The following is a 12,874-nucleotide window of genomic DNA, read 5'->3' on the forward strand; positions in this document are numbered from 1 at the left end:
AATGTTGGTTGATGTAACAATGTATGAAGAACAGCTTACACAGTAGTCACTTTCAAACTAAGAAACACATTGTTGGTTAATGGCGCAAAATCTACAGGAAAATTTTTCACTCTCGAAATTCCAGATTGCGTGCCGATTGAAATGACTAGATTTCACAACAATTTGATCGTTTGAATTTGATCATGTAAAAGCCATGTTAATTGACATATTGGACAAACAGGTTGTTTTTGCTAATGTACCATTTGGACTGTCTGACATCATAACCATGACAGTTTTGGATTGGCCTGTTTTTGCAGCTTAATCTGATATACCTCAAGAAAAAACGAAGAACACACTGGTGTCACGTCATTTTAAACAAAAACAGGCCAAAATGAAATTTGTTTGGAATTTGTTTTGGGAGTTTGAAATGGCCAATGCAAAATTTCTGGAATGTTCAGTCTAGCTGGTAAACACCTTCAAACTGCCATTGGTCTGTATAGCAATAACTGTACGTAATGCGGAGGTGTGGTCTGAGGCTCTGCCTTCTTTGACATGGAAATCTTCTCTGGTTTATTTCATCTGTTCAGTCCGTTGAGGTCAGACATGAGTGAAAACATGAGTGCATTGCAGAGCTGCTTAATAGTAGAAATTGAAGTTGTAGTTCTAATTAAAAGTGACAAATACACTGTTTTTTCATATTTAGCAATATAAAGCTGTTTGCTTTAAAGCAATCCATTGTATAAAGTGTTAATAAACACCACATGACTTGACTGGATTGTGAATGGCAGAGCTCATTCGAGCATATCCACATCGCCATTCAGATGCTTTCTTAACTGTTGTTTTCTCACCACTGTAATTTTTATTGTGTGTTTATTATGTTATTGAGTGGAAAGTGCACAGCACGTATTTACGCTAATATGTTCACTTATAATGCTGCATTGGTATTTTAAACTTATTTTCACCCCTAAGCATTCGAGGCCTTGAAAGGCAGTTTAGTGTCCAAATGGTGCACTGAACTCATTTATTTCAAAAGAGCAAGTAAAAATGCCCATTTTCAGTATCTGTTCCCTTTAATGCTCGGCTTAAACTGCTGGCCCTTGCAGTTTCATTATGATGCGACATTTATGGGACTAAAGGTACACCACAGAATAAATTGACCTGCATGCATCGCGTTTAATGCCAAAGCTGTATCCTCAGCACCTCCAAGGCTCTAGCTCAGGTACTTTGACAGAAGAGTCCCTGGAGTCTCATTTGTGTTGAAGTGTGCAGCTGGCATTTCAAACAGTCCTGGTACGCTGTCTTTACCTCAAGCTTACACTGAGGAAGAATGACTTTAATTGGCACTCCAGCTTCCTTTAATCTTTGAATAACGAAGAGCCAGTTGAGGCTGGCCAGTCGGAAGGTATATAGACTTTTAATGAGAATGTTTTTTTTGCACACTCACCATAGTTATTTTTAGAAAATGGGACGGTATGTTCCTTCAAGGTCAGTTTGGTTTGAAAATTCAGATCCTGGCTAAAGACAATCAGGATCTAAAGATCTAGTTCTAACTCTGCCACCTTACTTTTCCAGGAGAGTCTGATTAGTTTGTCTGGGGTGAATTGAAACTAAACTCTGCAGGAAGCCCGTGCCACAGTGGACACCGTCCATTCTCACCCAAAGACCCTTCACCCCCGTCGGTGAGCGTCTGTGAAGGCATCTGCTCACGGGTATCAGTCAGGGAGCCATTTCCGCCACTGTTGGGAACCTGCTTCTAAAAATATCATGTCATGGCCGGAGGTGCCAAGATAATAAGAGGCTGAGAGCATGATTTGTTGTCCTGAGATAGTAAAGGGGCTATCTGGACTGATTTGCTGTCAGTTGTCCTTTAGGCCAGTGTTTGTGGGCTGCTTGCGTCAGCTGTAAATTCAGGTTTTACTATACACTACTGTTCAAAAGTTTTGGGTCAGTATAGGATTTTTTTAAAGAAATTGATACTTTTATTGTGCAGGGATGCATTGAATTAATTAAAAGTGAAAGTAAGGACATTTATAATGTTACAAAAAATAAATGCTGTTCTTCTGAACTGAAAAAAATCATTACTGTTTTCACAAAAAATAAACAACGCCACTGTTTTCAACATTCATAATATACAGTATCATACAGAAGTGCGTACACCCCTCACATTTTTGTAAATATTTTATTATATCTTTTCATGTGACAACACTGAAGAAATGACAGTTTACTACAATGTGTACAGCTTGTATAACAGTGTAAATTTGCTGTCCCCTCAAAATAACTCAACACACAGCCATTATTGTCTAAACCGCTGGCCACAAAAGTGAGTACACCCCTAAGTGAACATGTCCAAATTGGGCCCAATTAGCCATTTTCTCTCATGTGACTCGTTAGTGTTACAAGGTCTCAGGTGTGAATGGGGAGCAGGTGTGTTAATTTTGGTCTCACTCTCTCATACTGGTCACTGGAAGTTCAACATGGCACCTCATGGCAAAGAACTCTCTGAGGATCTGAAAAAAAGAATTGTTGCTCTACATAAAGATGGCGTAGGCTATAAGAAGATTGCCAAGACCCTGAAACTGAGCTGCAGCACGGTGGCCAAGACCATACAGCGGTTTAACAGAACAGGTTCCACTTAGAACAGGCCTCGCCATAGTCGACCAAAGAAGTTGAGTGCCCGTGCTCAGCGCAGGGACGGATTAACGCACGGGCCTACTGGGCACGTGCCAGGGCACTGGACCAGAGGGGGGCCCAGCCGAAATACCTCTACTCCCAGAATGTGATTTCAACCGTGCCCCCTCAGAGTTTTGAGGCAAGTGGATTTTGAATGCAACTTCCAAAAGAAAAAAAAATAGCTTGGAGATTTTCTACAGCACTGCTGTAGAAATAATAATAACAAATAATAATAATAATTGCCACTATTTTGCAACAAGTAGTATAAATAGCAGAAAATCCTGCTATTTTAACAGTGTAAATATAATCTATAGCTATTTGCACTTAGTGTAAATAACATATCGCTAAAAATACTGCTATTTTCACTTAGTGTAGATAGAATCAATTACTATTTGAACTTAAGAAAAATTACCGCAATTTCAACTGAGGGGGGCCTATAATCAGTCCGTGCCCAGGGTATCTCTGCGTCATAATCCGTCCCTGGCTCAGCGTCATATCCAGAGGTTGTGTTTGGGAAATAGACGTATGAGTGCTGCCAGCCTGTCAGTGCTCAGACCATACGCCGCACACTGCATCAAATTGGTCTGCATGGTTGTCGTCCCAGAAGGAAGCTCTTCTAAAGATGATGCACAAGAAAGCTCACAAACAGTTTGCTGAAGACAAGCAGACTAAGGACATGGATTACTGAAACCATGTCCTGTGGTCTGATGAGATCAAGATAAAATTATTTGGTTCAGATGGTGTCAAGCGTGTGTGGCGGCAACCAGGTGAGGAGTACAAAGACAAGTGTGTCTTGCCTACAGTCAAGCATGGTGGAGGGAGTGTCATGGCCTGGGGCTGCATGATCATCCTTCTTTCAGTTGCGGCTCTTGTCTAAAGCTAAGACTTTTCTTTCTTTTAAAAATTTTGAGAAAATGATTCATGCTTTTATTACTTCTAGACTAGATTACTGTAACTCACTCTATGCTGGGATTAGTCAAACAGCTTTATCCCGATTACAATTGGTTCAAAATGCGGCAGCTAGACTTCTGTCAGGGATCCATAAACGGGATCATATTACTCCGGTTTTACAGTCTTTACATTGGCTGCCTGTGCGTTACAGAGTAGATTTTAAAATTTTACTTATTGTCTATAAGTCACTAAACGGTATGGCTCCTTCATATATCTCTGATCTATTGATTGAGCACAATGTAACCAGATCCCTGCGGTCCTCTAACCAGAGACTCTTGTTTATCCCCAAGTCGAGGCTGAAGTGTAGGGGTGATCGCGCTTTTGCTAATTGCTCCAAGACTCTGGAATGATCTGCCCAGTTTTATTAGAATGGCTTCATCTGTGGCTATTTTTAAGTCCAAATTAATAACCTATCTGTTCGATAAGGCCTTTTATTCTGATTAAAGCACTTGTTATCATTGTCTTATGTTTTGTTGTATGTTATGATGTATTACTTCCTTGTTATTTGCTGTTTTTAGTTTATTTTTATTGTAAAGCACATTGGTCAACCTTGGTTGTAGTAAATAGTGCTATATAAATAAAATTGCCATTGCCATGAGTGCTGCCAGCACTGGGGAGCTACAGTTCATTGAGGGAACCATGAATGCCAACATGTACTGTGACATACTGAAGCAGAGACTGGGCCGCAGGGCAGTATTCCAACATGATAACGACCGCAAACACACCTCCAAGACGACCACTGCCTTGCTAAAGAAGCTGAGGGTAAAGGTGATGGACTGGCCAAGCATGTCTCCAGACCTAAACCCTATTGAGCATCTGTGGGGCATCCTCAAACAGAAGGTGGAGGAGCGCAAGGTCTCTAACATCCACTAGCTCTGCGATGTCGTCATGGAGGAGTGGAAGAGGACTCCAGTGGTAACCTGTGAAGCTCTGGTGAACTCCATGCCCAAGAGGGTTAAGGCAGTGCTGGAAAATAATGGTGACCACACAAAATATTGACACTTTTGGCCCAATTTGGACAGTTTCACTTAGGGATGTATTCACTTTTGTGTCCAGCGGTTTAGACATTAATGGCTGTGTGTTGAGTTATTTTGAGGGGACAGCAAATTTACACTGTTATACAAGCTGTATACTCACTACTTTACATTGTAGCAAAGTGTCGTTTCTTCAGTGTTGTCGTATGAAAAGATATAATAAAATATTTACAAAAATGTGAGGGGTGTACTCACTTCTGTGAGATACTGTATGTTAATGTTAATGTTGATTATTATATATATATATATATATATATATATATATTAGTATTTCTTCAACATTGGTCACATTCAGTCTTGTGGTGTTTGCAAAATAAACTCTGTTAGAAAACAATTTCTCTTAAAACACACTTTCCACACTCAACTTAAATGAATCTTTATTGCATTTTAGCTTTACAAAATACAGTTAAATATTTGCTTAATTTGAGAAAATTAGAGCTTGATTGAAAATTATGCACAATAAAATTTGGCATTTGTTTAGACTTTAATATTATATATATATATTATTATTATTATATATAGTTAAACTTTAATATGTAATGTAGTAATCCATGTTTTTATGAAGAATTTTTAGCTGAAACAAAATTTGATTTATATTTGGACAAGAGATATCCATATTTTATTATTTTACATTTGGTCACACTTTATTTTAAGGTCCAGTTATCGCCATTAACAAACCATTGCTGCTTATTAATGGTTGGGGTATTAAGGTATAATTAAGGTAGTTGTAAAGTTTAGGTATTGGGTAGGATTAGGAATATAGAAAATGGTCATGCAGAATATGTGCTTTATATGTACTAATAAACAGCCAATATGTTAATAATAAGCATGCTAATAAGCAGCTAGTTAATAGTGAGAATTGGTCCCTATACTAAAGTGTTACTTTACATTTTAATACATTATACAGAAAAGTAATGAGGATCCACAATGTTGTGATTATTCTAATAAACTTGAGTTTTAAAAAATATCACATCATTTTATTCATGTTAAGTGCAGATTTGAATCATCCAAACACAAATCTCCCTTATTTTATTTGCCATGTATAAATATCAGAATCAGATCTGCTGTGCTCTGTACTCAGAGACATTCACATACGGCATCAGCTGGCACAGAGCACACAGCAGATCCCCACATAAGTATGCTCATAAAAATGACATTTATAACCTATTCACAAAATATTTACACCGCTTAATGGCATTTTCTTGTCACCAGGGCACTTAGACTCACAACCGAGCCTGGTGTCCCAGTTGAGCGAGCTGGAGAGGTATATCTAAGCACACAGTGACCTGCATGGCAGCGGCATCGAGAGCCGAGAGCCACTCCCCTGTGAGCAGAGCGGGCAGTCAGACTAACAACAAAGTGCTCTCTGTCTCTCTCTCTCTCTCTCTCTCTCTCTCTCTCTCTCTCTCTCTCCCTCTCTCTTGCTCCACGGCTGGTGCTAACGGACGGACGAACATACGCAAGGGGTGGTGGTGGTGGTGGTGGGGGGGGGTGTAACAGACCGAGCAGAGCGCAGCGGAGATGAGAAGAGAGAGGAGGACCATGACTAGCGTAACCCGTGCTCTTCCTCGTTTACTTTCAGACACCGGGCAGAAAAAGAGTGTGCTGGAGAGGAAAGATGTGCGGAGGATGTCCTTCCAGAGGCCCAAAGGCACCATGGAGTACGTGGTGAGTAGTAGATGTTGTCTGTCCGATCCAGGTGGCTCTGTTTACATAATGCACCGGTGTGTGTGTGTATGTGTGTGTGTGGACTGAGGGTGAATGTGTGTACACACAGCCGCATGTGTGTAATTATGTTTGGGTGGAAATGTGAGCGTGCACATCAGGTGTGATTCATTCACGCTGCATCGCTGTTATCATGTGCTGCAGGAGTGACTTTAATTGCTGTTGTTGGTGGTAGTTGGTTTGTCTTTTTGCGGTGAAGCCAGGTATTGTGAAAGGAAAATATGTAAATCTGTAATAAAATGAGATGTTGTTGTGTAAGTCTGTTCAGAAATATGCCTTTTTGCTGCCTTTTGTATCGGTTTGAGAAAGAGGGAGAGAAAGAGAAAGCAAGAGAGAGCTTTTCCATATGCTCTTGAGATGACCTCAAATCAGGTGGTGACTTTCTCCATGGTAACCGGGGATGCTGGGAGAAGGAGACAGGGACGAGGTGGCAGCCACCTTTAACTACATGAAACAGAGCTTTATTTAGAAAGTCTGTGTGTATACAGCTATTTTATTTATAGTTTTTGCAGTAATTAAAAAAAAATAGTGTTGTATTTTTTTAATTCTTGTAAATTTTTTGTTGTACTTTATTTTTATAAATGTAGTTTATTTTTTGAATTATAGTATTGACCTGATATTGAAATGAGATAATATCAGGATCACTTTTAGTTTAGTATTATTTATATACTATATTGTAATATTTTTATTACTATTCAGTTTTCAGTTTAATATTATTTAAATTTTTAATAGTAATATTAATTAAATTTTTATATAGTTAATTGTATGTACTTGTCAATTTTTATTAGTTTTTGTTATTTTATTATTATATTATTAGGTTTAATTTATTTATTTAATTTTAGTAGTTTTGTTAGTTGTTCTGTTTTTTCTATTTTTCCCAGTTAGTAATTTTAATGTTTCAGCTCAAAATTATTTCAGTTATTTGTCAAGGCAATATGTCAAATTTTCATTTAGTTCACAATTTATTTATATATCATTTTTTATATATATCGTTTTCCCCCCTACCATTTTACTGCATGTTAAAAGGTTCAAAAGTCTGATCTTACTTAAAGCATGTGAAATTTGAGTAGCATAAATTTTAGGATATATGATATCAATATCAAAAGCTATTTTACATTTTTCTGGGGGGAAAAAGTGAATGGTACCCTTGCAAATTCACCAGTCATGATGCCAAGGAGTGTGTGCGTTTGCCAGTGTATTGCTATGCAGTTACTTAGGTATTCTGGGTGGTTGCTAGATGAATGCTTACTGGTCCAAGTCAAAAGAGTCCACCACAAATTTTCTATGATATTCTCTATAAAATTCTCTCAGGCTGGGGTCCAGTATATGGCAGTGAGTCTGATCACTTGGGAAAATAATAGCACACCTCAAAATGATTCGTGTTTGTTGCACATACAGTACTGGACGAGGTAAATGCCCAGTTTTAATACTTGGGTTTGGGTTATCGATTTTTGCTTTTTCTATATTCCCTGGTCGCTGAGAAAGTTTATTGAAACTGCTATGAAGGCATTTAAAAAGAATTTCCAGAAGGTTTTTTTGTAGGTAGTGCTGTTGGTGTTTTGTAACCAAGCCCCCACCTTTCTCTTTCTTATTGTCAGTGTTGTGAAACCGTACACTTTCCCTCTGTAATTGCACACCCTAATATCCACACTAACCAATCATAGTGATTTGTGGCCCTGTGACCACAGAGATTGATGGCCTTAATCAATCAATGTTCTTAGAGCTACGCAATGTACTTCATTGCTAAGGCTGTGATGAGATCCATGTATCTCGAATGAGTTTTCATTCCATAGCAGATATTGGAAGTCGGGTGGGAGATTTGAGGAAAACTTGAAATGGACAGTTTATTACATCCAAACTCGAAGTTGTATGAGATTTTATTATTGTGTGTGTGTGTGTGGGGGGGGGGGGGGGGTGCATATATGTACCATGTTTTTGAAAGAAGTCTCTTATGCTCACCAAGGCTGTATTCATTTGATGAAAAATGTATCATTATGAAATATTACAATTTTAAAGATTTTTTTTATTTTGAATATGTTAAAATGTAATTTCCTATGATGCAAAACTGAATTTTCAGCATCATTACGCCAGTCTTCAGTGTCACATGATACTTCAGAAATCGTTCTAATATGCTGATTGGCTGCTCAAGAAACATTTCTGATTATAATTAATGTTGAGTTTTAGCTGCTTAACATTTTTGTGGAAACAGTGATGGAGTGCCATCCAAACGTTTTGGGGTAAGTGCAGTTTTTTAATTCATGCATTCACCACACTCTACCAGCTAATTAGGTGCAGAGACTAATATATTCATGGTAAGAAAAATACAATAAATGTCTGCACTTTAAAAAATATTTAAAAACTTTAGTCAGGGGAGACAATATGATGAAGGTTTCAGCCATCAACCTTCCTTAACAATTAGAAATTAAACATTTATTTATTCTGCAAGAATTCTTTAAATTGATCAAAAAGTGATAAACATTTGTAAACTTTATCATCTAAAACATAACACTGATAATAACAATTATTTATGACTGAGCACCAATAATAATTGAGCAGAAAATCAGCATACTAGAATGATTTCTGAAGGATCATGTGACACTGAAGTAATGATGCTGAAAATTCAGCTTTGCATCACAGGAATAAATTACATTTTAAAATATATTAACATAGAAAACAGTTATTTTACGTTGTAGTAATATTTCACAATATTACTGGTTTTATAGCCTTGGTGAGCATTAGAGACTTCTTTGCAAAGCATAAAAATAAAAAAATGTTTGTGTATTTAGATTTATATTTTTACAAGATAATATGCAGACGTGTGTGAGACCGATCAGTAAAGTCAGTGAAGGGTCCCTCTGAAGGATAAACTGAATGCAGACGGTGAGATGGCCCTCTATTATTTATGTCCCGCTGTTGGACTGTAATTGATACCCAATGAGAATCAATGATTTGGATCAGGTGACGGAGTGATCTGGTGATCTGAGATCCTGCCACCGGGGGATTTATCAAAACGTACACATGTCACATCTTGAAACTGCAACAAGCCATGCCATTACAGCAAACACACGTGTATATATATCATGCAATCTGAATGTGCTTAATTATAGATAATGACTCATGGTTTTCATGGTTCAGTTTCTATAGATGTTTCCATAATGTTTCATCAAATCATTTGTCAAAGATCCATAAAGATGCTTTTGTTTTTATTTGGTGAGGTGTTTTGTTTTTTTAGTTTTTCTTTTCAGACTCCGTAGTCATCATGCAGGCAGCTCAATACGCTCCTCTGTGCGTTCTTCTGTATGATTAACCTGACATTTAGAGATTCTTGAATGCTGTTTGCAAAGTAGACAATCATCTCCCCATGGCACTGAAGGACAGATATTGTACCTTGAAGGTTAGCGCTCTGGCTTCAGCCACAATCAAACCACAAATAGTTCTAGATTATATCAAAACTGTTTAGTTTAGGTTTAAATGGACAAAATCATACAAAAGGGGGATTTAAAATTTTGGTAGCATGAGTTTATATATTCTCATGCAACACTGGACAAATGTAGCAATTATGAAAACAGCACTATTTTCTTTTAATATTTAACATTGTTTTTAGATTAATGGGAAACAAAACAGGAACTATATGGTAACCATAATTTTATATAATGCATTTTATTACAGGTGGACATAAAAATACATTGGTTGATTTTCAGGGCCTTGCTTTGCAGAGACTGTTGGGTATTTCATTCTGCTTTATTTTATCTTGTTTATCACTCCAGTATTGATTATAAATATCACTCCTATTTTATTTTATTAAAAAATAAAAATCATTCTTTTATTGTTTATATTTTATATTTTATTTTTTGTATTTTATTATATTAAAATGTTTTATTTTATTTTATTTTATTTTTTTTTTTGCATTTTATTTTATATAAATTTTATTTTAATTTTTTATTGTATTTTATAAAATTATCAGCCAGTGAAGACATTTAACAAATGTGTGTTCTCCCTCTAAAACATCTTTGGTGGTTAAGATTATTATATAGCTTTTAAGAAAGATTTGTTTTTTCCTTAACTCAAAATTGAAAGATTTGTCAAACAGTTTTGCATTTACATTGTTTTAACTATTTTTAACCATGTAAACTTATAAATTTTTAATGTGCAATTGTGAATCACTGCAAAATTTCCCAGTATTGTATATGATTACGTAATTTTAGATGATTCATTACAGGTGAACATCTCATAAAACGCATTGGTTGGTTTTCACAAGGGCCTTGCTTTGCTGTTCCAACAGATTCAAATGCTTAGTCAGCCCTCTAGAAGCTGATGTCTTCGTTTTAGAATTTTAGAACAATATCTAACTTTTTTGTGTGTCTTAACTCTAGGTGGAGTCCCGAGACACACTCAACAGCATTGCGTTGAAGTTTGACACAACTCCCAACGAGCTTGTCCAGCTCAACAAACTCTTCTCTCACGCTGTAGTCCCTGGCAAGGTACTGTATGGTCTTTTAATTTTCAGAGCAGATGGTCTCTATACCCAGCTGAACTCTCTTCCAGTCAATTGCTTTTCCCAGAGTCTAGTGTAATAAAGGGTAAAGTGAAAAATATGCCCCCTCTGAAATTTCTAATGCCTCCTTAAGTGAGAGATTCATCGTGGTGACTCTACAGTTTCACATTAATGAGCAGAGATATCGTGATCCTGAGGGTAAGAACTGGGACCGTTTAAAATTGAGAAATAGTCCTCTGGGCAAGAACTGTGGCTTTTGTGTGCTTTTCTGTTTGTTCAGTAAATACTGTAGCTCCGTTGCTGAGTTTGTGAATGGCAATTCATCTTTTTATTTGACATTTTGTTTTGTTAGAGATCAAACACTTTTTATATGCCTTGATTTATGCTTTTTACTTTTATTTTTTTTAATGTGTCGACGGGTGTTTGATTTAGATCAGTTTTATTTCTAGTACACAATAGTTGTTTAAGAGGTGTGGGAAAAGCAGAGAAATATAACCAAGCCTGAGCCAAACAGGCCGAAATAGGTGATATATAAAGCAAGCTAGTCTTTTGCATAAACATCTTGATGAGCCATTACAAATATATTAAACTATTACATTTATAGCAGCAATATTTTATCATAGGTTGGTGTTTACCTTTGCATTTTGTGACAATTATAACTTGTAAGAATCAAAAACGGTTTTTCGGATCAAATGAAAATCTAAGGTTCTTGCATAGAAACTGTTGGCTATTTTATTCTGCTTAGTCTTTCATTCTTTATCATCCAATTATTCATTTTATTTTATTTTACAAAAACTACAGATCTATCAGTCAGTGACTTTTTATAAAAAGTTTCTCTCCCACGTAAACATCTTGTTAGTTCAGAAGTGATTAGATTATATCTTTGAGAAATGAACTGAATATTTTTTTAATGCAAAAATGGATTATATTGACTAGATCTAATCTGAAAATTGAAATGTATATCTTGTCAAACAACATGTCTGCTTGTTTTGACTGGTTTCATTTGCCCTTTTAATGTTACTTGGAAAAATGGCATTTGTTATGTGCATGTGAGATGATATAAATATAAATTTTGTGTGTGTCTTGCTCTTCAGGTGCTGTATGTCCCTGATCCGGAATATATCTCCAGTGCGGACAGCTCTCCCTCCCTCAGTCCCATCAGCCCCCTCTCCCCCACCTCTTCGGAGGCTGATCTGGAGAAGGCCACCACAGTAAGTGCTATCTCAATCTTCATCCAAAGCTTCCAGGGGGATCATATATAGCGAGAGGACAGGCTTACACTTGTCCTTTATCATAGCTTTAAATGAAAATATGGATTTTGAATGCCGATGTCTTGTTACTCAAGCTAGAAGAATTGTGGAATAATGTTAACAGCACATGTTTTTTGACTCTTGAGCATGCAGCATTTTCATTTAGCTTTCTAATATGCAGTTCTGAAGTCCAAAAAACTAAATCTTATATTCTGTTATCTTTTAGCTCAGTGTGATGTATAAGCATATTTTTTCATTATTTTGAACAGGGATGGAGAAATTCAATAATCCATGTAATAAATTGAGTTTCATTAAGGGCCATTGAGTATAATATGAAGACTTATTCAGCTCAAAAACAGCAAGTGAAACGGCTTGGAACATGATTTCACACTAATTCAGTCTATGTCTTAATTTATTCAGTAGACCATGTAAAGCACAGTAGAAGTGCTATAGACCATTACTTTGCATACCTTGCATTTTTACATCGATTCAATTATTTTCCATTTATTTTAACCAGCTTTTTAATTTTTAACGGCCGAGCTGAGCCTGTCCAATTAAATTGGGCAAGAGATCCAAATCAGCATCCAAACTCCTTTGCATGCTTGAAGACCTTTTAAAGACCACCACTATATATATATACATATTTATTTCAATTCAACTTGAGTTGATTAGAAGAAATCCTGCTTGTTTTGTTTTGTGTTTTGTCTTCTCTTTTTTGTTTTGTCTCGTTTTATTTTTTGTTTTGTATTGTTCTGTCTCATTTGGTTTCA

At 36.5% G+C, this 12,874-nt stretch overlaps 1 protein-coding gene across 1 annotated transcript in view; it reads left to right on the top strand.

Annotated features, from left to right (window-relative positions):
* Positions 1 to 12,874, top strand: part of oxr1b (oxidation resistance 1b) — a 54,618-nt gene that overhangs the window by 23,771 nt on the left and 17,973 nt on the right. Inside the window, exons 4-6 of the mRNA XM_079380359.1 lie at positions 6,217 to 6,302; positions 10,733 to 10,840; positions 11,949 to 12,065. Coding sequence (XP_079236485.1) covers positions 6,217 to 6,302; positions 10,733 to 10,840; positions 11,949 to 12,065 — 311 coding nt within the window. The remainder of the gene's footprint in view (positions 1 to 6,216; positions 6,303 to 10,732; positions 10,841 to 11,948; positions 12,066 to 12,874) is intronic.

This window comes from Barbus barbus (assembly GCF_936440315.1).
Source record: "Barbus barbus genome assembly, chromosome: 27".
In the NCBI taxonomy this organism is placed as follows: Eukaryota; Metazoa; Chordata; class Actinopteri; order Cypriniformes; family Cyprinidae; genus Barbus; species Barbus barbus.